At 48.1% G+C, this 26,238-nt stretch overlaps 3 protein-coding genes across 5 annotated transcripts in view; 1 reads left to right on the top strand and 2 right to left on the bottom strand.

Annotated features, from left to right (window-relative positions):
* Positions 1-154, bottom strand: part of LOC136945243 (zinc finger protein 385A-like) — a 17,285-nt gene extending 17,131 nt beyond the window's left edge. Inside the window, 1 exon segment of the mRNA XM_067238988.1 lies at positions 137-154. Within this exon segment, the coding sequence (XP_067095089.1) occupies positions 137-154 (18 nt within the window).
* Positions 155-9,422: 9,268 nt separating this feature from the next.
* Positions 9,423-11,972, top strand: LOC136946297 (baculoviral IAP repeat-containing protein 5.1-like). 3 transcript variants are annotated; one of them, XM_067240591.1, is made up of 5 exons: positions 9,423-9,481; positions 9,997-10,114; positions 10,768-10,877; positions 11,564-11,681; positions 11,803-11,972. In XM_067240591.1, exons 2-5 carry the CDS (start codon positions 10,037-10,039, stop codon positions 11,917-11,919), a joined length of 423 nt encoding a protein of 140 aa, XP_067096692.1. In that variant the 5' UTR covers positions 9,423-9,481; positions 9,997-10,036; the 3' UTR covers positions 11,920-11,972. The 3 variants fall into 3 exon arrangements, with proteins under 3 accessions (XP_067096692.1, XP_067096693.1, XP_067096690.1); XM_067240592.1 differs by lacking the exon at positions 9,423-9,481 and adding an exon at positions 9,592-9,606; XM_067240589.1 differs by lacking the exon at positions 9,423-9,481 and having other exon boundaries at positions 9,892-10,114.
* Positions 11,973-19,350: 7,378 nt separating this feature from the next.
* Positions 19,351-20,418, bottom strand: LOC136946282 (neurogenic differentiation factor 4-like). Its single transcript, XM_067240575.1, has one exon. It carries the CDS (start codon positions 20,416-20,418, stop codon positions 19,351-19,353), a length of 1,068 nt encoding a protein of 355 aa, XP_067096676.1.
* Positions 20,419-26,238: the final 5,820 nt, after the last annotated feature.

Below are 26,238 nucleotides of genomic sequence, written 5' to 3'. Positions count from 1 at the left end.
GACTAGACCTGAATACTAAAAAAGAGGATGCTGCATGATTCTGGAAAGGCTTCATAAGAATGTTCCGCACCAGCGTGTTTGAACTGCGGCGGCAAACGCCGCTGTGGTGAAGTCAAATGCAACGGTGTTCCCTCACCAAATAGTCTTCCCGCATGTCGACAATTGCTTTTTAAAACATTGCAGGCACGAAGGAAGCCTGCACTTGAGAGGAATATCTACAATGAAACAACTTTAATATTCTATACATAGTTCACTTTCTGCGTTGGCAAAAAGCATATTTGGGGGGTCTGCGTCTGATAGAGAACATCTGTCTCACCTCTACGGACTCTGGCAGAACAAGAGAGCGCTGGAGCGTGGTCATGTGATCAAACAGACCAGAACAGCGCTCTACTCTGACCTTCCTTGTCATCACATCCTCTCACGTCAAAACGTTCAACACATCAGCACCCTAATCTGCGTAACAACGCGGGATTGGATGGAAATCGTCAGTTTGTCAATAAAGCCTTGGCAGATATTGTAGCTTAGCCACCGGAGACAGAATAACAGACTCAACTGAGGGGAAAAAAATAACAGTTTTTTCTATCCAAGTCGGAAGCAAAATCCTTGTTGTTCTACCCAGAGAAGATTCACCTCCCCGCAAAAATATACCTCCGGCATAACTTACCCAAAATCATCCTGTAACTTGTGTGTTCCGGGTGTCGAACGTGTTCCCCTTGCTGGCCTGTCTCTCTCTCCTCTCCAGGGGACAATGGCTCCAAAATGCGTCTCTTCTCTTCTCTTCACTCCTTCCTCTCCAGCGAGTCTCTCTCTCCGGTCTCTCTCAGAGAGTCACAGCTACACGTGGTGAGAGATTTCCGATGTCCATGTCGTCCCTTCGCTAAAGCACCCTTCTCTCTCTCCAGGTGAATCGCAGTGTGTGTGAGAGAAGAGACAGAGAGCGGTGGTGTGTGTGTGTGTGTGTGGACGGGTGTGTGTGTGAGGAGGAGGGGCCACGCTGCCGCGGTGCAGTTGTGCTGTCCGTCTCAGGTGAGCCCGAGGACAGTCTGGGGGGGGGGGGGGCAGGTTGGGGGGGAGGGGGCAGGGAGGGGGGAGTCGGCAAATGGAGAGAGGGGAGCTTAAAAACGGTAGCGCCCAATCACAGGAATGATCCTCTCCCAGAAGCAGGCAGAAGGCGGAAAAAAATGTGGTGGTCTCCAACAAAACAGCTGACGAGCTCATTTCTTTCACCGGGGGCTGGAACATTGCAGGACATGCACAGGGAGAAATGCCGTCGCTACACTGTCAAGCTGCTGCCTGCTTTGCACGCTCGCCCGCTCTCTCTGTCTCTCTCTCTCTCTCTGTTTTTTTTTGGGGTTGGGTATAACCTAAAGGCACCTTACATGCCTGTGCTCTGATTGGTGACAGCCCCAGCCAATCAGAGCGTCTTCAGGCACTTGTCATGATGCAGTGTGTGGGCTCGAAGTCATGACAGGGGAGAGAGAGCGAGAGAGACAGAGCGAGAGAGAGAAAGAGAGAGAGAGAGAGAGAGAGTGAGTGAGTGAGAGAGAGAGACAGCACTGGACTAATCATGACTGGCTCTTCTCTTTCTCCCTTCCTCCTCCTCCTCCTCCTCCCACCCCAACCGTCTCTCTCTGTCCAGTGAAAGACAGAAGGTTTGCGGAGATACCGAACGCTTCTTTTCTCTTGCCGTTTATCACCCCTCCCCTTTCATCCCCCACTTCTTTTGCTCCATGTGACCAAGGACTTGTTATTGGATTAACCTTTCTTTCCGTCCTCCTCTCTCCCTCTCTCTCCCTCTCTCTGTCTCTCTCTCTCTCTCTCTCTCTCCCTCTCTCTCTCTCTCTCTCTCTCTCCCTCTCTCTGTCTCTCTCTCTCTCTCCCTCTCTCTCTCTCTCTCTCTCTCTCTCCCTCTCTCTGTCTCTCTCTCTCTCTCCCTCTCTCTCTCTCTCTCTCTCTCTCTCTCCCTCTCTCTCACTCTCTCTCTCTCTCTCCCTCTCTCTCACTCTCTGTCTCTCTCACTCTTCCTCTCTCTCCCTCTCTCTCCCTCTCTCTGTCTCTCTCTCTCTCTCTCTCTCTCCCTCTCTCTCACTCTCTGTCTCTCTCACTCTCCCTCCCTTGTTCCGCTAACCCGTCTGAGCAAGGGCAATGGTTCTCTTTGGACCTCGAAGGCTGGAATTTGGAACTGAGGAAGGAAAGACAGTGAAAGACGGGTGGGGGGGGGAGGCAAAAAAAGAAGAAGAGGAGAGACGGATCGAAAGCGACAGAGCAGAGCAGAACCCGGAGAAGGAGAGGTAGCGACTTGACGAAACGCGAACTGACAGGGGGATGAGGTGACGTGGAGTGACAAGGGGAGAGGACCGCGAGGAACAAAACACAGAGACAAAAAGAGAGAAAGAGAGAGAGTTGACAACCAAACCACTGACCGTGGAGGTGCAGCAGTGAACCAAGAGAAAGCTCAGCATGTCTCTCAAACCCCAAAAGGCACCCATGAGTTCTCCTGCTTTGCAGACTTCCCAAATTCTCCTTACTCAGCAAACTGCCCAAAACTGACAGAGAGAGAGAGGTTCCCTTTGAAAAACCACACAGCCATGATAGCATTGAGAAGCAGGGGGCAGCTCAAAGAAGACCTAACAAAGCCGTCAAAAAAACGAATCCCCTAGGGCGAGTTCGGCTCGCAAACACGCAGATACTAACACGTGAGTTAGTGCAACACGTCTTCGTGCCTTCTCTTTCTTCCTCTCTCACATTCCCCCTCTTCTCTCTCTCTCCCTCTCTCTCTTTGTTCAGTCTCTCTTTCTCAGATGCATACAACCAGTCGTTCTCTCTGGCGTTCTGTAGCTGTCTCTGTGTCTTCTCACCCTCTCTCTCTCCCTCTCTCTCCCTCTCCCCCTCTCTCTCTCCCCTTGTCTCAGGCATGGCCGTGAGCCACAGAGTGCTGGAGTGAATACTAAGAAGCTGGTCTGACACCTCCAATACCTCACTGCAACAGCGGCTCCACCGCACGCATTTAAGGCGTTGTGTGTAAACACTTACACAAACACACACCATTGAGAGGAGCACACACACACACACTTACACATGCACACACACACTCACGGCCCACATGCCACTGCACCCGGGGGCTAAATGCCCACACACAAGCAGCTGCTGAGCAAACATGGGAACACACGAGCGGGATGTTGTATGCGGTACGCGGTCATGTCAATGTAAATGTCGTCTCTAGGAACTACAATACCCACTGCTACCCTGCGGCACCAAGCTGCAGGTCCCACACGGGCTACTGAGTCAGAAGAGGTGTCAGGTCAGGACATTGTCGACACTTGGAGGCACAGGTTTGAAGAAGGGAGGTTGAACCATTGAACGCCCCCTTGGACTTCCCATTCTGAACATGCGCTTGAATCTTGAGGTGTTGGACTGGGTTGTGCACGCACGTGTGTGTGTGAAAGGGGGAGAAAAAGAGAGAGGGAGAGAGAGGGAGGGAGAGTAGGAGGGAGAGGGAGAGACAGACAGAGAGACCTTGTCCCAGCAGTGACGGTAGATAAATAGAGAGATAGATAGGGTTTCCTCATTAGTTGTGTTGTTATCAATAATTCAGGGCTGGCCCTTGTTGGCGTTCAATGGGCCGAGCGCTAATGTGCTGTCTGGGCCCTTGGAGGGGGGGGGGGGCAGAGGGCAGAGGGCCAGGGGCCGAGCAGGACTTTAATGGATGTCATGATGAGAGGGTGAAATAGGAGCATGGGGCTCCTGTGTCACCCCTGGTTGAGGGTGCAAGGGGGGAAGAGAGAGCGAGGAAGGGGAGAGCGGTGGGGAGGGGAGGGGACGGGGTGCAGGGTACAGGTGGCTAGCCGGTGAGAAAAGAGGTTTAGCGTGGATATGAGACAGGTGTGTGAAACAAGTGAGGGTGAGTGAGAGGGGAAATGAAAGGAGAGAGAGGAGACGAGGCCTTAACCCTCCTCACTGGCATCCATCAGACTCAGGATCAATCAGTCTGAAGATGTATTGACCTCCACGCACAGCCTCCGAGGTGTGTAGACTCACTCATCTCAAGTGGCTGAACCACTGGGGAGAAACGTTCCCAAGATGGCCGCACTGGAGTCACTCAGCAGCAGATCCTCTTAACATGAGAACACTCTCTGGGAAGTCTTGTGCTTTCAGAAAGAATCAATACAGCTTCCCTTGGAAAAGAAAAATCTAAAACCTTCAAAAATATTTAATTCTGAAGTTGCCACATTCCTCAACTGAAGTAGAGTGCCTGGTGGTGAATTTGAACTCAGATAAGAGGCCTCTGGATCAGTGAGGCGTTTGTAAAGATTTGCCGGCCGCAATGATCTGTAGTTCCCTTCTGCCCTGAGACTGCTTCGACTTCAACAGCTAACTATAGCTCTGCCATGACTAATGACCTTCAACAGTTCTTTTTTTATATTACAATATGTTCTTTCACCAGTCACACTCCTTTAGTAATGTGCGGTTGCAAAAATACAAGTAAAAAATAAATAAAAAATTCTTGCCAAACTAAATGACAGGCATCAAAGACGTAAAATCCCAGCATTATAAAATACAGTTATTCAGGAGTACTTTCAGGATATTGTTAGCCACAAGGAGAATACTGAATTGCGTTTGGGTGTTTATGGGAGCTGCGATGAGCGGGCATCCTGGTCGATGCTTAGTAGAAATAATCAGTTGGACGCAACTTTACAGGGGTGCGCTAGCATGATGAAGATGGCATAGTAACATGAGGCAGGGCAGAGTAGGATCATGTGTGTGTGAGCTCAGTAATCTGAAGCTGCTGGGACTGACAAAGTCATGTGGTGTGTTTTGGGTGAGCTTGGTAATCCACCTCCATTACTTGTCAGTACATTACATTACATTTACATTTAGTCATTTAGCAGACTCTCTTATCCAGAGCGACTTACAGTAAGTACAGGGACATTCCCCCAGGACAAGTAGGGTGAAGTGCCTTGCCCAAGGACACAACGTCATTTGGCACAGCCGGGAATCGAACTGGCAACCTTCAGATTTCTAGCCCGATTCCTTAACCGCTCAGCCACCTAACTCCACTAGCTAGGTGGGTGGGTGGGGTGGGATGGTGTTTGGGTGGGGGAGTGGGGAGTTGGGTGCCTGGACATGGTGCTCTCAGACCCCACGGTGCCACATCTCTCCTCAGGACATGCCTGCAGCACGTCACCATGTCACCCCACCCTGACATCCATGGAGGTCAGAGATGACATAGATAACATGATCCCTGGGCAGGGGAAGGGGGAGAGAGAGACAGAGAGAGAGACAGAGAGAGAGAGAGAGAGAGAGAGAGAGAGAGACAGAGAGAGAGAGAGAGAGAGAGAGAGAGAGAGAGAGAGAGAGAGACAGAGAGAGAGAGAGAGAGAGAGAGAGAGAGAGAGAGAGAGAGAGCAAGATACTGGTCCTGTCAGGGACTTGGAGTGATGATGGAGTGATGATCACTTCACAAAAGGGCTGTCTGCATAGGATCTGGTCATAGACATCATCATTACCCACGATAACATAAGACTAGAGGGTGGTTATACTATGCTGCCCCCTTATGGTGAAACTAAGTCATTGCGGCTCATGAATGGCACGCAGACACATGCAGACACACACACACACAAACAACCTAACTCAGGAGTTGAAAATATATTTTATTTGGTTGGGGTGTATGTGTATGCAACATGTTTTGCTAGATAAGTTCAGGACTCCAACTAAAACCAAAAGACTGAACTCTGAAGCAGGTTTAGGTTATTAGAGTTTGGACTTTTTAACCCAGGTGTGAGAAAATCAGTCCTTAATCAGTCCTTCCAGGCCAATGATGCAATCCATAGATCTATAGCTATGCAGAGTAGACCCAGATTAGCCCACTAAATCATATAGGGGACATTGATGTGTTAGCCCAGCTCAGTAGATCCAGCAAAACTTAAAGATTTAAGGGTCTTCTATTACAGTCTCCAATGCAGCAACCACCACTCCACATTCTTGCCCCAAGTTCTTGAGGGCACACAGCTATAAATCACATTTTCATCGAAAATTTGCGAGACAGACAGTAACTCAACACCTCACTACAGTTCAAATATGGTATCAAAATAGCGGATCTCCTTCCCATCCCCGCATCGTAAATTGAGCCATAATTCACAAACCCCAACAGCCCTTGGGGCAGTCTGGGCAGAAAAGGCAGGTTTGTTCACGTTATTTTTCTCCCACGCGTTGGTGGGGATCTGAAGCCATTTACCAAGCCTTGGGTTTGTCTTGGTGTCTTGGTGATGAATTTAGAGACTGCTCAGAAAGGTTAAAGGTCAGGGGGCGGGGGGGTAGGAGGGTTAACTGAGCACCAGCCAAGTCAGGTAATAGTTGTGACTGATGATGTAACCAGAATCATGTGCAAGACACTCACTGGCCAGTGACAGGGAAAGAACCTTCTGGAAAACGAAAGGACCTCTGAGTTCCCCTTGAAACAGGCCGAGACTGTCAGTCTGACAGATAAGCATATCAGTTTGCGAAACTAAATATAGACTATCGATCAGCCATAGATGCATACAGAGCGTTTTGGAGAGGTCTGCATGTGCCCATATGGGACCACTCGGTTGAGCGCAACGATGATCATATAGTGTGGATGTGAAAGCAGTTTTACTGCTTGTGTGTGTGTAGGGGTCCGTGCGTGTGTACACCTGTGTGTATGTGCACATGCGGCTCACAGCCTGTGTGTGTGTGTGTGTGCGTGCGCGCGCGTGTGCACAGGTGGGTGTGCCTCGAGAATGTCGAGGTGGACCGCTATTCTCTTACATGCATGTCATCTTTCACACCCCAGCTAGAGCACAGAGCGTCCTTCTCTCCCTGCCTCAAAGGCCCCGCTAACGGGCTCATCCCTGTCTGCTAGCCACACCAACCACCCTTCTCCACATAGCTCCAGTCAAAACACACTTGGTCTTCATACTGCCAGTCTCCGAATACCCTTGAAACACCAGTGGGTGAACTACTTCGGAAAACAGCCGTTTCCATTCGTTCTTTTGTTTCATAGACGCAGACTGTTTCCAAATCTGGGGCAGTCCTCAGCCTAAAGGAGGGAAAGCCAGTGAGAGGGTCAAAGGGCTCTCTTGCATCACTTGCGAAGACAAGCAACTTCTCGCATGGTTAATGCACATGTTCTCACAAGCACAGAGCCCACACACACGGGAAGGTCGTCTAATTCCGCAGTGTTAAAAATGTGCACGCAAGATGAGGATGTAAACAGGTGAAGCTGTCAGGACGTCCGTCTGCTCTGCGATGTATAAGGCCCGGCCCCCTGTGTCCACCCCCACCCGACTCCCCCCACCCCCCTCCCCCACGAGCAGCCCCCCCCTCTCCTGTCTGTCCTACATGTATCTGACATCTCTGAAGCACTCAAACAGCAGAGCCACACCGCCGACAAAATCTCCCTGCTCGAAATCTTCCGTAGGGACAACATAAACAACCAGACGAAACAAACACGAGCAAAATCATGACACATCTGTCACTTGTGACAGCTGTTCTCAACAATGTCGGGTATGAGAGATGATACCCTCCTAAGAAAGATCCAGTCAGCAGGTAATTTATTAGCTCACAATTCCGCAACCGTATCAGAAATCGTCAACGTCTAAAAGAAAGGTGTGAACGATAAATAAACCCGTGGGTAGGCCTTGGACACTTGTTTTTTCTCCGCTTGTACTTCCAGGTTCTATACACTATCTGTCTATAGAATTTCACAGCTCAGTCACAATTACTCAGCAGTTCAATAGAGGGAAACCTTGAAACCAACAACCAAACACATTTTCACATTTGTTTCGTAAAACACAAAATTACTGGCATTATGGCTACTTCATGCAACATCACTAGGTAAGTGTGCCCATGGAATATCTCAGAACCCACGGGGAACGTACTGAGGGAGAGAGATAAGAAGTTCTTACCTGTCCCCCACATCAACAGCTTTCTCTATTCCCTTTGGTTCCTGGAGAGTGCTAGCAGCCCGTGGTGTTATCCAAGCACCAGAACACAACTATTTCCTGTTCAAATTCCTTCCCAGCATTGAAGTACTGTACGCAGGGGTTGCCGGAAAGGCAGCAGGTGTGCGGCAGAAAAACGGAGAAACGAGTTGGAAGACAGAAAGATCCCAGGTCAGTCCCAAGAGCTGAGGAGGAACGCATGCAGACACGGTGTCATGCCGACAGGAGCTGAGCGGGACATGTGGAAGAGAGGCTGCAGACAGCCCTGCACAGTCTGCACTCCCTGTCACTATCTCTCCACCTCTCTTTCTCGGTCGCTCCTGCCTTCTTTTCTCTTCCTTGCCGTTCTCTTTCTATGTCTCTCTCTCTCTCTCTTTCTCTCTCTCTCTTTCTCTCTCTCTCTCTCTCTCTCTCTCTCTCTCTCTCTCTCTCTCTCTCTCTCCCTCCCTCCCTCACTCGCTCTCTCTCTCTCTTTGCTCACTCTCTCTCTTTCTCTCTCTCTCTCAGTGGGGAAGAATTCCAGCAGTTGATCACACCAGAGTCTTAATAAGTGACGACAACTGTGTCAAGACACAGGAGGAGGAGAAGGGGGAGAGGGAGAAGGAGGGAAAGAGGGTGGGAGTGAAGGAGGAATGAGAGTCAGGTGCCAAGGAAGACATGAGAAGGAAAAGATAGGTACAGTAACAGGGAGAGGAGAGAAATATCAATCTATCAAAAGCGGAAGGTTCTATGAATAGGGTATTAACAGAGCCACTGAACCTTCTCCCAAGGGACTGGTCATAAGAGAAGAACAGGAGAGCTGAGCACAGAAGCTCTGAAAACAGTTATTGGGAAGAACACACAAATGTTTGAAAAGCTCATATTTCATCATATTTACTTCTGTTTATTAAACACCTCAAAGTGCATCGGCTCCTCTTAGATCCACCCTAAGTGTGAACACTGTAAACAGTTAACAGCCATAACACTGACAGAACAAACTATTGATCCTGAGGTCGATTTATAGACGGCTGAATCAAACTTGTGAAAGATGAGTGTTGTGGCCATGCAAGGTACTGAATGAGAGACCTAGCGCTCACACACATGTCCAAAAACCGTGAAGTGCATGTTAGGCCACAGTGCCAGCTACCTCTCTTAACATGACCCAGTTGGACACACAGTAACCTGATGTGGCGCCACCAACCTCCAGTGATTCACATAACAACACCACTCCAATAAGGCGTCATTCAGCACCTCTCTTCCCCCTGAAACCCTGCTGACGCTGTGCTTGTGAGACACATAGCTCCTAAAGCATCACAGATTATCAGCCCTATAGTTGTGCATTGCCCACTATCCCCCTACACCAATACCAACACCACCACACACACACACACACACACACAACCAAGGCCGTCTGTGCCTCTAGAGAAGGGCAGAGGGGGCGGAAGGACGGTGGTTTGAAGCAGTAAGCACATTTCGGGAGCTGTTGGGGATAAGGTTTCAGAAGGACTGGGACGAGCCCTCTGCGTGTAGTAAACAGCTCGGTAAAGTTCACATCACAAACCGTTAAAGTTGACATCCATTTCTACAGCCTGACATCTTCTGCCTATGAACTAATTTTATTTTGATATGCTGTGCCTCTAGCTTGGAAGGAGTCATGGACCTAAATGTATGCAGACAATCTCAAACACTAGAACTTGTTTTGCTATTCATTGGATGGTATGATCCCTAAACCAAGTAATATTAAATGGTCAGTCATTACTGTGATCATGGTGTCTTTATCCATTTGTTATTAGCATAGCATTAGTTACACAGATCCATAAAATAAAACTTATGGAACTGATTGAAGAGTGAAGGGTTGGGGTGTAAGATTCCGAACTTTTTGTAGGTAATCTTACCAGCAGAGGGAGCCCTTACTGTACTGTCATTTAGATGTCAAGAGTACTTGAAGAGGGAAAAATAGATATCACCTGTGGGCGCTTGACCAACACATAAATGATCCTGTGGTTTTATTGTTCCTCAACTCGTTTCTTGTCCTGTGTTTTGCTACCATGACCAGTCTCGCCGAATTATCCGCGCGATTTTACTCATACAACAAGATGTACAGCTTTGAGTCGCGGCAGCAAAGCTTTGCTGACTGGCCTTTTCGGGAAGAATGTCAATGCACACCTGAAATGGTAAGGTCTATAATGTCCTGTTTTGCGTTTTTAGATTTTAATGACGATAGGCAGTCGATTAACAAAGGGTGTCCTGCTAAGGTTGTTTACCAATGTCTTAGCTTTACGATCTTTTGTTTAGATTCCATGCTTACATTGGCCCACAGTTCCTCTTTTGCACGCTGACAAAACAATTAAGCTACATATTATTGTAATGTGTTCCAAACTAGACACAACTCACAATTCGTATTAGAATAATATCAAAGTTGCCCTCTTGTGTACAGACGATGCTTACCTGTCTTACAATAGGCCTACTTTATGTGGTGATGTTTAGTTTCGTTGCCTCATTAAGTCTGGTGCAATTCTCCAACCTAACCATGGCGACGTGTTGACAGCTGTGTCACACACCACATCCATGTTACCTAAACGCTGAGCCCCAGTCTGAAGTCTACTTTGGTAACTCAAACTTTGCATCTCCTCTCTTCCTCGAGTTAAATGACGGGATGGGCGATGCTAATGTATGTTATTGTCCACACCACTGTCCCCAATCCAGTAATTATGATTCGTGGCCAGGAAGAATCCATTTTTAGATTATCCAAACAAGGTTAAGGTACTGTCAACCCCATGGACCTAACAGTATACCACTGTTGTAATTTGTGTGTGTTGATTTGCAGATGGCCAAGGTTGGGTTTGTCCACTGTCCCAGTGAGAATGAGCCTGATGTGGCCTGTTGCTTCTTCTGCCTGCTGGAGCTGGAGGGCTGGGAGCCTGAAGACAACCCATTGTGAGGCTCACCCTGCCCTCCCCACCAGTCCTCCTCACCCTGCCCCCCCACCAGTCCTCCTCACCCTGCCCCCCCCCACCAGTCCTCCTCACCCTGCCCCCCCCACCAGTCCTCCTCACCCTGCCCTCCCCACCAGTCCTCCTCACCCTGCCCCCCCCCACCAGTCCTCCTCACCCTGCCCCCCCCCCCCACCAGTCCTCCTCACCCTGCCCCCCCCACCAGTCCTCCTCACCCTGCCCCCCCCCCACCAGTCCTCCTCACCCTGCCCCCCCACCAGTCCTCCTCACCCTGCCCCCCCCCACCAGTCCTCCTCACCCTGCCCCCCCCCACCAGTCCTCCTCACCCTGCCCCTCCCCACCAGTCCTCCTCACCCTACCCCCTCCCCACCAGTCCTCCTCACCCTGCCCCTCCCCACCAGTCCTCCTCACCCTGCCCCCCCCACCAGTCCTCCTCACTCTGCCCCCCCCACCAGTCCTCCTCGCCCTACCCCCTCCCCACCAGTCCTCCTCACGCCGCCCCCCCAGTCTTCCTCCTCCTCACCAGTCCTCCCCCCCACCAGTCCTCCTCCTCACCACAACACTGCTCACACTGGATGCCCCTACTTTGCTCCTCATACCTCCCCCCTGATCTGTGGTGAGTCCAACTCAATAAGGCATCTCTGCCATTTGGTGTTTTCTGCTAAACAGGTCTGAACACATAAAACGCTCTCCTCACTGTGGCTTCCTGGCTAGCAAGAAGGACTTGGACGAGATGACCGTAGCTGAGTTCTATCACCTGGAGCAGGAGAGGCTACGAGTCTACATAGTAAGTCAAGAGTCAACATCCTTGGGTATTGACTGTGCTGACTAGATTCCTGTCCTGCTTAAAAGTAATCAGTCGATTGCTCCCTGTTTCATGCTAAAGCTGCTTTGTTTTGTTGTTGTAGAGGAAGGTTTCTCATCAGAAAATTGCTTTTTTCCGGGATGAAGTTGACAAGACTGGAGAATATCTGAAAATGTTGTTTGGTGCCACAAATGAAAAGGCATGGAAACATGATGTGTAGCAAGCCCTTATTGTAATGTAAAGTGTTTTGTTTTTAATAAATATCAATAAAGACTTTAGTTGTTTCAAAAGGTTACACTGGAAAACATTTTGTCAAAACAAATGCATTCCTTAGACAAATGGTGTTTATTCAGCCCCAAAACCATGATTACTTGCATGTTTTTTTGTGTGTGTAGTATTAAGTGTGACCAGAAGGTGGGGCCTTCATTCCTATTTTGTTGTCACATTTCTCTTGACTAAGCCATCGAATCACAAAGCTTAGTGTTTTTTTTAAACCTAAACTTCCCCTCAATCATGACTGAAAGCTCACACAGCCTGGAATTACAATATGGGTAATTTTTTTCAGACTTCATTCTTCTCTCAAATGCTTTCTGTTTCCCTGAACGTGCCACCATTTTGCCACCTCTTTTCAAACCTTGACCCTGGACAGATGGCCTGAAGCCCCTCCCCCATGATACCAACTGTTGCCCCAGTAACATCTGTCTCATATAGAGGAGCGCTGTGCTGTGGTTGGAGGAAGCTTTCCGTCAAAGTTGGTGGGTCCTGGGTAGTGAGGGGAGACGTTTGTATACGTAGGGGCCTGGGGAAATGAAAAACACTGGAAGATTCTGAGTTCGAATCTGTCAGTTGCCACAGAGTGTTGTTGGATGGGTATCTGAAGGTACACCTTGGCTTCTTTCGGTATGGGAGAACTTGGTCAAACTTTGGAGAGCTACAACTACAGACGTACACGTATTATACTAAAAGATGCATAGCGAAGGAAGGAAGGTAGACGGGGTGGAGGACAGGATTAGAGAAGATGCTATCCCATGTTCCCCTCTGAACTGTTCTGGATTAAAGTTTAATGCAACACTCGGGCCACAGAGCCCAGATCAGCTGCTTTAATTCAGCTTGATCCGCTCACCACTGGGCAAATACAGTCCCGTCAACAACAACAAAATGAAAGAAGTCCTCAGGTGATGTAACACGTAAGACGAACCTCACTTTGATTCTCAGTGTCATGGTGACACTTGTGTCTTTGGCCCCTGTCAGATCGGTTATGGAGTTGACGATGCACGTTCTCTGTAGTCTACCTAATTATTTAGGGACAGTAAATATGGAAATCTTATATTAAAAAGGATAATGGCCAAACATGGCCCTGCCTTTCAAGGTTGTTTATGCTTGCAGTTGCCCAGAATTGTTTAGATTGACCATTCTGACGATTCATGCTGAAAACTGCACAGTCATCAGCCATGGATAGGATAAAACAGTCAGGTATTTGCATAGATTTACAGGTTTGTTTATACTAATTGCAAATGTAGCTCTAATCTGGGTTGAAACCTAGCTCTGTCAGTCCAGCGATAATGAAGGCAATAGACCAGGAAATAAGCCATGATGTGATTCGTCACAGACATGACAGATGATCTTAACTGGGAGACCTGCGACTGCGTCTACTGTTTAACTGATGAGCGGATAATTGGAGGTCAATTGGCAGTTTCAGTTTGTCCATCTACACTTAGTAAAAACCAAAGATGGCTGACTGACTGGATTCCGCCAGATGCCTGTTTAGAGCTGGCAAGGTTGTGGGTAATTTTGACCGTTTTATGAACAGCAGAAGACTCATTGCAAGTTGTGCGCTCCCCTAGGCCATATGTTGGGTGGAGTGTTTGCAGTTCCATGATCTCTGGGAGTCCATACAGGCTTGGCAGAAGGGGCTGCATCCCTGCACTTCTCTAGTAGACGGGTATGTCCACTATACAAACTAGCTAGTGTTCTGGGTGTAAACATGCCGCTAGCACGGCAGATGGACAAACGGACAGATGTGACAGACAGAAAGTTTACAACCCGAGCTGTCCATTAGACCCCATCTGTTTCTGGAGGTGCTTTTGTCCCTCCCTCCCTGTCTCCCTCCCTCTCTCCCTCTCTCCATCCCTCTCTCACTCCCTCTCTCCCCCCCTCTCTCCATCCCTTTCTCCCTCCCTCTCTCCATCCCTCTCTCCCTCCCTCTCTCCCCCCTCTCTCCATCCCTCTGTCCCTCCCTCTCTCCCTCCCTCTCTCCATCCCTCTCTCCCTCCCTCTCTCCCTCCATCTCTCCCTCCCTCTCTCCATCCCTCTCTCCCTCCCGCTCTCCCTCCCTCTCTCCATCCCTCTGTCTGCCCTCCCACACACACCTCTCTTCCATCCCTGCATCCATCTCTACCCCTCTCCCTTGCTGTACATTTCATACACATATATTTACATATTGTCCATCTACTGAACACAAACTGGAAAACGTCCTGAAACGTCGTCTGGTTTTGCATTCACCTCCTGACTAAGTGATTCAGAGTCTCGCCCTCCCCTACACTCCCTCCATTCTACGAGCAGCGATGTAATCAAGCAATACGATGATGCTGATTGACCGTTAAATCCGTACTGAATGAGGGCAGGACGCTCCGATGGGTTGTTCCACCCAGCGGTCTTGACCCTGGAGGATGGGCGCCTGACCCCCGCCTCCCTCCCCTCTCCCTCAACACCGCGGAGCCAGCCGCCACACCCCCCAGCACTGCTTCTAGAAAGAGAGAGAGGGGGGGGGGAAGTGTTGCGTCAAGTGGACGACGCACTCTTTTTCTCTAAACTCTTCACTCGTACTCTCTCTCACATGCACACCTCTCTCCCTCTCTTTTCTATCTCAGTCTTTCTCTCTTCCTCCCTTCCTTCCTCTCCACCCCCATGCATGGAGTGGCAGCAGTACACACACATTGGTCGTGGCCACTGCTTCATATCTCTCTTTCTCACACTCTTTCCGACTTTCTCTCTCTCTCTCTCTCTCTCTCTCTCTCTCTCTCTCTCTCTCTCTCTCTCTCTCTCTCTCTGTTTCAAACCGCCCATCCCCGAACCCTCCTTCCTTCCCTGCCTTCTTTTTTTGTGCCCTCTTCCCCCAAAAGACCCCCATCTGTCCCTCCACTCAGGCCCCATTGTGGTGCCTCAAAGCCGGGGCCACTTCCACAATGTGGTGGGCGTGAGGAGGGAGAGGGGGTGGGGGTTGAATTTGGACAGGGTAAACATGGCAGCATCCAGATCCCATTAGAAGCTCTTTAACTCTGACACCCTAGTAGTCTCACAGGAGGCTGGGAGTCCTAGGCCCACCCCCTCTACCCACTCACACAATGTCACCTTTTATAACACCCCCCTCACGCGTATTAAGTCCGCAGATCTGCTCTCATTCTTCACCTCTCCCCCCCCCCCCCCTCACGGACCCCGAGTGTCTCTCTCCCTTTCTCTCTTGTCTGACTGGCTATTCTTCGATTTCTTTATTTTGGTGTGAGCTGTATTACCTAAACACGCCGCCATCAAATACGGATGATAGTAATGAGAATATCTGGCCACAGGGCAGTTCCTTATTAGACAGGTGGTAGTTTGTCTTCGCAAAATAGGGGTGCTGTGTATCAGGTAGCGAACCTGTATTTTTGTTCATATGTCTAGAGAGAAATGTTGACATCTTGTTCATCTTGAATGTGGTTTCATTCAAAGCATTAAACTGTTGAGACAGGTGGCTTAACACATGGCATAGAGCCCGCAAGGTGAGGTCATGGGGAATTGTATCTGGAAAAAAACGAAAATGTTTACTTTCATGATCATTAGCTCTGATCACATGAAGATATCTGTCTTTCCCTTCCACCTATGCCTGGCCCAGTCCTTTCCCTGGACTGACCCCCTCCTGCCTCGCATGTTCTTCCATCCTTTCTTTCTTCCTTCTCTTCCTTTCCCTCCCCCATCTCTTCCTCCCTGTGTCTCCCCCTTCTTTCTCTTCCCAGCTGCTCCCCTCCCTCCCAAACATCTCAGTTCCATGCCACTCCACCTCTGTACCTCACCACTTCTTTCTCTCTGCTGTGTGTGTGTGTGTGTGTGTGGGTGTGTGTGTGTGTGTGTTTGGCAACCCAGGAGGAGGATCGCAGTTTTAGCAGCAGCTTAAAGCCAGGAGGGATTAAATCACATACAGACACTGATTAAAGCCTTCCCAGTCTCCCATGGACCCATTAATACAATCTTAATCACAATGCTTTATCCCTCCACCCAGCCCCTGTGGATCTAGACGCTTTCATTTCAGTGGGAGCCGTGCTTGTTTGGTCAGTGGCTTATGAGTCACGAGAGACCGAAAAAAGGGAAGAAAAAAATGGACAGGGTTTCGTCTCAATCCCTCCCTTTGTTTGACCCCCAGACCGGGAACCCCGTCTCTTGCAGACGGATGTTGGATTCAGAGTTGGTCCATGGTTGTCGCCGTTGAGTTAGACAGGTGGTTTTGGTTGTCGTGGAGGTACTGGTGAAACGTCGCAATGTCCCCCTTGAGAAACCCACTTTCGAAAGAATTGACGTTGAAATGTTTGTGGTGAAAGGAAAGAGCGTTCGTGAGATTTCAAACGGAAACGTTCTCAGGGTGCTGACCTCGGGGTTTCTAGACGTCTTGTACTTCCACTCGGCACTTCACCCTACTTGCCTCGGGGGAATGTCCCTGTACTTACTGTAAGTCGCTCTGGATAAGAGCGTCTGCTAAATGACTAAATGTAAATGTAAATAGTGTCTTGTTCTTTGGTGTACGCACTCTACATCATTGGGAATGTGTCTTTTCCCCCATCTTTATAATAAAGTAGGACGATTATATTGTGAAACAACTGTGCAACAGCAAAACATAGGCTTCTCCCCCAGAATGGCTTCTTCATAGCCTTTCTCAGAGGTTAGCCTGTTGTTGATCAGTTTGTATCCTTAAGGTTTGGCTGTTTCATTTACATTTACAACAAAATACAAAGTCATTATATTCACTTGATTTAAACGTATTGGACTATGGAGCATCATAGCCATTTGTAAAGAGCAGAGCACTACCCCTGACTGAGAAAGGACTCTTTGAACATCCACTCTTCCCATATATGTCCATGGCACCCATCGTTTCAGAGTACCACCATGACAGTTTATGTGGCTTAAATTCATCTCCACTAATTCAGTTGTTTCAGCAGGATAATCCACTACTCCCGACCCCCTCCCCACCTGCCGGGAACCCGCCCCCCCCTCACTCCAACCCCCCCCTCACTCCAGCCCCCCCATCCCTTCACAAGCGCAAAACAGAAGCATGACAATGAGGGAGCACGCCAGCCACACTGCCAGTCACTCTCTCACTGACAGCCTAATGTCTGTGTGTGGAGCTATGTAGTCATTCCTGTGGGGGTGCTGACACAGAGGGGAGCAGAGGGCACACATGGGGGGGTTTGGGAGGGACCCCGTTCACCCCCCACTGCCCCCACCACTTTCTCTCCTTCTCCTTGTCTGTCTCTCCCCACCCGTTTCTCTCTCTTTCCGTTTCTCTCAGCCTTTCAAACTCTCTCGCCCCTGTCTCTCTAACTCTCTCTCTCCCTCCCTCTCCAACTCTGTCCCCTTCACTCCAGCCAATTCAGCCCAGCTGTCTGTCAGCCCCCCCCCCGCAGTTCCTCCAGCTGTCTCTCCTTCCCAAACGAGAAGCCACGCAACAATGCAGGTCAGGGGTCAAGAGAAAGAACAGGCTGCACTTACAATGGGCCAGTGGCGCCCACTAAAACAATCATTCCCTTTTCCCCTCTACAAGCTTTTCTGCTCTGACTGGAAAAGACAACCCTGAGGAGAAGTGAATGAGGGGGACTCACGTTTTTGGACAACAGCCTCCGCGGCGCCTTCCCTTCCTCTCTATTGAACCTCAAAACACACTCGCAATCGTTCAGTCACTCATCACTCCATCTTTTCACTCTGGCACCCGGCTCTTTGTGAATCTGAAGAACCATGGTGTTCTTGAGTATCAACACAGTCACCTAACAAATCCTTGATTTTAGAGTCAAAGGTAGACTTTTGTTTGTGGTTAAATGATATAAATGAGTTGGTGCCGTTTTTCATGTCACAGAAGGAAAAGCTGGTGTCAAAATATTTCTTTTTTTACAATTAGCGCAAGTAAACATAATACATGTTTACAATGTTAGGGTTGAATGATGTCAAAGTAAAATGTCAAAGTTACATGGTGTTAACGGTAAATCATCTTTGAAACTTATTTTTGTGCTCGCGGTTGATGGGGACAAGAAAGAAAGAAAGAAAGAAAGGAAAGAGAAAGGCCTTGGTGACATATTCACCTGTTCCCTAGTTGTGCTTTCCCATGGCCCACAGTGCCCTGCCTGTCCTGCCAGGGGGCTGTCACATGGGTCTGAATGACATCACATAAGCACACACACACACACACACACACACACACAGCCTGCAAAAGATCTAGAATGGTACCCAGTATTCCAGATGGTTTCATTCATGTATTCTCTCAGAAAGCAGATAGCAGTGATAATTGTAGTAAACTTCACAATACCTTAAGTATTAAGGTATAGTTGATAGTTGTGATTTTAATACTACCACAAAATGACTCACTTCACTTGTTGTAAGTTATTCAATTGTTGGATGAGACAATTTCGATTTTTGATAGTTGGATAGACAAAAGATGGTCGTAAACAGTTAATTCTGTATATCTGTGTTTTGATTACAAGTTAAGACCGTAATACTTTAATAACCCTGTCCTCAGAAGGGCAACAAGGACTGTCGGTCGGATGAAGTATCCAGTCAGTGTTGTCCTTTGTTATTTTTAGCAGAGCGAAAAGACAATTCAATAGCACAATTAAAAACATGACTAATGTGTCACTATGGAAATAGTATATAATATAAGAATATTTATTCAATTAAGTGCGAAATAGCAAAAATATTTACAAAAACAGTGACAAAGTGGTGAATGACACATACCTGAAGGACCTCAAATAAATAATTTAAGTACTTCATTGGTAAAGACAGTTTAACAGAAACAGTGCTGAGAAAATGCAAAAAAGAACAAAGAGAAAATAGTTATCAAAATAAATATTAAATACAGATATAAATAAATGCATTTCTGTTCATATGGCATAAAAGACATTGGCTATAGGTTTCAGTGCAGAATTTGTATCTCAATTGGACAACATTTGATAATTTTTTGTATCTCTCCATAGACTGGCATCGACTCCATGCAAGCTATTTTACAGTTAGTGAAAATCCCTGCTCACAGACTGCAGATATGAGCCCTGCTTATATCTGGATAATTAATTTGGTAAACAAATATTGCTATATCTGGTAATAATTCAAAAGGGACATGCCCAGAAATGACAATACAAATTGTGTCAACATAAACAATGACCAAAAAACTAAATAAATTAATAAACAATACAGTTGCATCAGTATCTCTTCAGTAGTGTCATCATAGTCAGGTAGGATGAGTTGAGGCGATGTGTCTCATGTCTTCTCTATTTCTCCCCCATGCTCTCTCCTCCAGTATAGTACAGTGTAAATGCAAACCATTGTCTCTACACAGTTGTCCACATGGGCCTGTTCCCTGCCTGCCAGCAGTGTTTCTGGACTTGGGTTTGTGCGACTAAACACCCAGGCCAACTTGGCCCTACTCGCCATAGATGTTACCCATCTGGGAGGCCACCAAGTGGGCTGGAGCAAAGGACTCAAAGCCCATGTCCAGGGGCAGTTCGTAACGCGAGGCTTGGAACATTATGTGGGCCTGGGGCGCTGGCAGGCTGCCCATGGAGGCGGTGGGGGGGTAGGGGTGGTGTGCAGAGAGGTAGTGGGTAGCAGGGTGTGTGTGGTAGCTCCTCTCCGACTCCGGGGGGGACGGCTCCTGCTTCAGGGCAAAGTTGCCACCGATGCTGAGGGGGGGCGTGAGGGGCCCATCGTAAGGGGGAGTGCCACTGCTGCTGCACTGGTTTGGGGAGGAGTTCTCGTAGGAAGCCCCTTTGAAGCCTTTCATGTGGAGGAGGTGGGAGGCCTCCATGGAGCCGTAAGGTGGGCTGGGCAAGCCCGGGGAGGGGAAGCTGAGGGGGTGGCCAGCTTGACCCCCCACAGAGGCTCCGCACTTGTCCTCCAGCTTGTTGAGCATCATGGGCGCCGGGCCCATCTGCAGGCAGCCGGCTACCAGGTTACTGGTGGGCTGGGAGAGGCCTTTGCACATCATTTCCACAAAGCCGTGGCTCTCCAGGGACTGGCCGCTCTCCAGCACCTCCGACAGGGCCCAGATGTAGTTGCGGGCTAGCCGCAGGGTCTCAATCTTGGACAGCTTCTGGGTCTTGGAGGAGCAGGGCATGACCTGCCGCAGGCTGTCCAGGGCGTCGTTCAGGCCGTGCATACGCGAGCGCTCGCGGGCGTTGGCCTTCACCCGTCGGTTGCGGAAGCGCTCCTGTCTGGCTTTGGTCATTTTCTTCTTTTTGGGACCCCTCCGCTTGGGCAACTTCTCTCCCTCCAGCCCCATCTCCTCCTCCTCGTCTTCCTCCTCTTCCTCGTCCATGTCTTCGCTACCCAGCTCGGTCATGCCGCGAGGCCGACCCCCCAGGCCCAACCCATAGCGGCTTCGGATCTCAGTGCCTTCACCATCCTGTGAGCTCAGATCCTCCTCCAGCCAGCCCAGACCGCTGACCAGCTCACTCTCATCCCCTGGCTTCTCAAACGGCTTGGTCATCATGGTGATCTGCAGGAACAAAACTCACTGGTCAATATGATATGGTGTTACAAGTTAAGGTGATAGTTTACATTTGCTTTTTGCGTGTGACTTTGCTTTAGACTGTGATTTCAGGCTGTCCTCTTCATTCTAAACTCCATTGACGGAGACGCGCGGAGCTGTCCTAATTCAGCACTAATGTACGGACAGCGCACTTTTGTAAAGTAGCTCGTTTCCACTACAACAGTTTGCTTGATAAACGTTGGCTGACCCATCTCAATTCTGACCATTTAAACACTGTATATGCATTCGGATTAATAGTTCTCTGAAAAAAATGAAAGCAAAATGTATGCATGTCATTGTCGTCTAACGTCAGAGATTTTCAGGATGCAATCAGTGCTTCCCTGTTGTTATTCAGATGTTTTAGAGATGCAGTCAATCTAGGGCAGAACGGGATTTGGCCGGCATTTAAATCTCTCAGATTAAATTGGGGGGTAGCCTACAAAGCAGCAAACCCGGGGGACGGATACTGTTTAAGAACTACTTTAAATGGGCTTGCCGAGGCATCATCAGATGTTCCATCAGATTTTGCACTACCCTAAATTGTTTCAGAGTTGATTAATGGTAGGTATTTGCAAATGCGCACCAACAATGAAATGTATAATAAATCCACTTACTATTTAGGTGGCCTAAATAGTAAGTGGGACTTTCTAAGTTCTCCTGGTTAAGGATTGTCAGTAGTGCATAAAAGTGGAACCGTTTACAATCATTCATGAATAAATTGTGTTTTACGCACAACCCTGCTTGGACGACCAACTGCATGTGCATTTTTGATTGCGATTGTTTTCAAGTGTAAATAGATATCAAGTTATTGCAGGAAATGTATTTGGGCAAATTTGGAAAAGAAACTCACCTGTTGAAATTCACAACTTACTCTTCTTAAATAAACAGTCGTGGAGTTAATATAAAAGTTCCTCAATCAATAAATTAAAATAAATGTGTCTCTGCTGTGCCGCTTTCTGTACAGTTCTGCTTTCTGTACCGCTGTCACTATCTCCAAAGTGTTTGTTATCTCAGTTATCCATCAGTGCGCGTGGGACTTTAATCTCCAACTGACTTGATAATGTTGGATTTCTGCCTTTAGTGAGTTAGACAGGCTCCTCCCACTTGCGCCCCACCCTTATTCAGCTCATCCTAATGCGCGTGGCGGGCTCGTGGCTAAACTGATACCAAAGACTGGCGCATCCATGGCCTTACACTGCGCGAGTGTGCCCCAACTATTATGTAAGTAAGAGGCTACAGAACAAATTTAATGGAACAAATATCCTGGCTGGAGCCTTGATATAAAGTTATACATAGGGACCCATGTCCCAGGACGTCTGACGTAACCTAAACGGTTCTCATCTCAAGCACTTCAATATAATTTATTCTGCACTCGCTCAGCAATACTTTGTAGCCTATTGATTTTTACCCACGAGACGCTCTTGTCTAATTATCTGACTATAGACTCGCATTTGGATTATTTCACTTAACGTGATCGCGTGCCGTAAAGCTTCGTTAGCAAGAGACGCTTTTCTATCTCGGTGTGCGTAAGTGATTTTGACAGCTTGGTGTGGTAAGAGCAGGTGTGTGCGTTGTTCACCCGTCCATTCGTTTGTTTCTTCCGCTTATTAGAGCTGTAACCCGCGTTCAAGCACTGTTAGATTTACTGTTTGGATGAGTCAGTCTGGAAAACTGGTTTAATCTGATGCATGCACTAGATTGTCGATAGGCGATATCTTCCCAAAAAATCACATGATTAATTGCAAATAGTTTGACTACTGAGTGGACAATAAGCATGAGCTCAGGCACATTGGCCTAAATTGACCTATAAAAATAAAAAAGTTCGTTCAAATTGACCAAGATTATGCAATATTTCGTTAAAGTGGTGGTAATTAATTTTAATACCTATTAAATTTAACATTTCACAGAATTTCTTAACAGAACCAAACACATTTTGCAAGGCATATCCATGCTCCCATTATTTAATGGGCTGTTCGAGTTTTTTCTGTCTCTCTCTTCTCACATTTCCACTAAACAAAATGCCTAGGCATAACAAACGCAACATATGTGATTTCCCCGTACATGGTGAGCTGCGACGCAATAGGGGCTCCATTGTAATCGTGCCATTGACGGATTTGCGGGTCGCACGTGCCCCCGCACTGATCCCATTGTGCGCCGGAGGCTCACATCTGTGCCCATCACTGCTCTCTCTCTGTCTCTCTCTCTCTCTCTCTCTCTCTCTCTCTCTCTCTCTCTCTCTCTCTCTCTCTCTCTCTCTCTCTCTCTCTCTCTCTCTCTCTCTCTCTCTCCCTTTCTATCTCTTCCTCTCGTTATCCTTACACTTAGTCAACAGTCTAACTCATTTATTAAATATAGTTTTGCTATGGCAAGAAATACAAAAGTCCTTAATTAGGATGCGTTTTTATAAACAATAGCCTAACACATATTGCGGGGAGCTGGTATAACGTTGACATACATTTCCTGATGAAAACGCCAATGCGTTAAACGAACACTTATCCAACTTGTCTGACTCATTAATTCAACCTGAACAGATGGTCAGATTTGCGAAGTCCTAAAGGGGGGTGCATCTGTTGCTTGGGTGCTCACGCGTCACTCGCCTGTCCAACCTGTAATGTCGTGCTGAACGGCACTGACATAATAGACTAACGTTATTCTAGCGTGCCTACGTCCGAGTCTTTTCACTCCTCATCAGTGCATTAGCCATGAAGGCGCGTGGACAGAGTTGAGACGACATTGGGTGTGTTTACGACTGTGTGTCCCTCATTGGCCTATGTGAACCTGACATGCCGCCCATGTGTCTACAGTGTGTGCATCCAGTGTTTACAATGAGCTCGCTGCGTCCCTCCAAGCTCCCCAGGTAGCTCCGTTCCCTACAGCGTTACGTCCCGGGGGTCTACGCTATAGGCGGCCATCACACCTGCAGCCAGCGTAGGGAATTGGAGCTTCGCCTCGGTCCCAAGTGACTGAATAACGGGATACTTTGGTATTCTGTGTGTCCTGCTTCCATTTTCAAACACAACACTACACCGACGACCTCGTATCCAGGTTATGAGGCCAGGGTTGTAATTATCAGTAATAATCTGTTTTGAGTGTGAAATGTTGATATTTGGGTTTTCGTCTTTTTTATTTCTGTTTCAGATCAGACTGAGGTACAGTATAGTACCAGACTTTTTTTTCAGACTAAATCAAGAGTGTTGTCCAGAATGTACTTAATCTTGAATAAATTGTATTTCTTTAATTAAGCCATGCTGTCGCTGTTGTTGTTGTTATTGGGGCTCCCCATCCACACACCCCCTTCTTTGCCACAAGTGAGTCGTCTCTCGCTTCTGCCCCGTGGGATGGATTTAGAGAGGAATGGGGGGATTCGAACGCCACTCTGACAGATGGGGCCTTGTTCCTGTCTTTCTCGGTCTCCTTTTCCCCCTCTCCCTCACGCGCTAAAACACAGGCGTACACACTCGCGTGTACACCGCGACTTCGCGAATACAATAGGAATTAAAGCCCTGCACACATGCTCCCTGCGCCGCGCTGAAAGCTGAGCCCCCTTGTAGTAACCATGAAAGGGTGGAGGCGAGCGTGTGAAGGGCGGGGGTGTTTTAGGGCGAAAGAGTCGCGGCGTGGGGGGGGGGGGGGGTGTGGAATAGATGTGTGATAGTTTTAAAGGAAAACACAAGTTGGTCTTAATAATGCCTGCTCTGAATCTTTGATCAATGCATTCCTTTATATTGTCACAAACAATTGTATTAGATACATTTTAAGGTTCACAGAATACTGATGCCCTTTTCACGTGTGTGTTCTGTATTTCCGTAGCCAATTTAGGACAATCCACTCTCACGTAAATGAAACAGGAAGGTGTGTGTTTGTGTGTGTTTTATGGCGTCTCAGGGTTCAGTTTTGTTTATTCTGCTCACTAGGGCTAAACATGGTGCATGAGGGCCTCTCCTGAGGGAGACTTGTACCTCACACTGGGGAAGCCTCTGTAGAAACACATCCATCCCACTCACAAGTCATCTGGCTGTTTCCTTCTGCCTCAGTTCATTGTGCAATACAAAACCAACTTGGATTACACCCACTATTTCTTGCATCGAACGGACAGCTCTGTACAGTACATGCTCCAAATTCACATAGAAAACAATCCACCAGAGAAGGGGGAAAGGAGAACACAGACTCAAAGCAAAGTGAAGGATGTTGGGAAACCCCTCAGAAGTGACCACAGAGAAGAGAGAGGGCTTCCTGCTCCTGGACCAGGACAGAGATAGGGAGGAGCAGGAGAATGATGGGGGGGACGAGGGGGAATTGTGTCTCCAGGAGTAAATCAAGCCCACATTATACATGAAGGCACGCACCTAATTGAAAGCGTAAAATTGGCCATTTCCACACCCTGCCACCTGCAGCCTTTATACATTGCACCTCAGCACAGCAGATACATGTGTGTGTGTGTGTGTGTGTGTCAATAAAGATGTCAGACAAAGAGAAGATGCTTTATGTTGATGGTAGCTCTATGGCAGCCAACGATGAGAAAGACTGCATCATGGCTAACAGTCCATTCCTTGCCACTAACCACTGTGCCAGTGTTGTTATAACTGTGAACTCGTCATTGTCTGCTGCGTCTACTTCACTTTTACTGTCAACAGTTTCCATTACAGGCCACACAGGCTCTCAGACCCATAAATAACACTGTCTCTTCTAAAAGGAGTGCCTGCATGTAGTTTCATATTCAGGGGACTACTTTACAACCTCCATCCCATCAGGGCTCCCAGCCCTGACGTGGTTCAGGGTGAGTGTGGTGGAGGGTGCACAGCTGAGGGGGGAGGTTAGAGGGGTCTCCATCTGCCATGCTGGCGGTCTTAGGGGAGATGGCACATCCCAGGGGGGGTTTGGGGGAGCGGGAATGGGAGAGAGAGAAAGAGAGAGAGAGAGAGACAGAGCGAGACAGGCTGAATAGATTACACCCCATCCAGTAATCACTCTAATCTGTGTACTCCCACACCAAACCGTCGTTCCTAACAGAACCCTAAACTCTATAGGCAACGGGGAGGTCAAATGCACAGAGTTGGTGCTGGAACTAGCAATTAAATTAATCAACAAATCTGGCACATATGTTCTTATAATGAGAACAATTAAACTGTGTAGGTGTTCTTGGATGGCTGCCACACTTCCTGTGATCAGGTGCAAGAGTCCCACAAGTGGCACTGTCTGATTCCCTGTGTGGCCATTATGCAAATACAGACTGGCGACAAGCAAGTCAGACCAAATAAGCATAATGATTGCGGAACAAATTAGATTTTATATTAGCCATTGATTTGCACTTGGTGTAGTAGTGACATGGATACAACGTGATGCATGCCGTTAGGATTAGGACAATCATTGCAGATTTAAGTAAATATTTTAAAGAAACTTTCGAAGAGATTTGCTCAGCCCGTCAGTCCTCCAGGGCAGACAGACTCAGATCAGGAGGGCTGAGCCCACACCTCCTCTACCTCCTGACTGCATGCAGTCTACCCTCGTCTGGGTCTTCCTCAGAGCTCCATGTCCCTGGCCCATTGTTTTGTGGGCCTGGCACTGTCAATATTCAGCTTGGCTAATGTGTTCAGAGGCAGCTGGAGGAGTCTCAATTATTACCATGACACAGCACACAGAGGGGCATAATATCATTAAAACTAAATCAGGATTTGGCTAAGGGGGGGATTTAGTAAGACTTTAGGTGGGAGACTTGGTCTAATTTAATTTATTGGTTAGGGGAACCAGGAAACTGAGAATTTCCTACATTTTAGATTAATT

This window comes from Osmerus mordax, chromosome 7 (assembly GCF_038355195.1).
Source record: "Osmerus mordax isolate fOsmMor3 chromosome 7, fOsmMor3.pri, whole genome shotgun sequence".
Classification (NCBI taxonomy): domain Eukaryota; kingdom Metazoa; phylum Chordata; class Actinopteri; order Osmeriformes; family Osmeridae; genus Osmerus; species Osmerus mordax.
The sequence above is the reverse complement of the archived record's forward strand: the minus strand, read 5'-3'. Positions and strand labels throughout refer to the sequence as shown.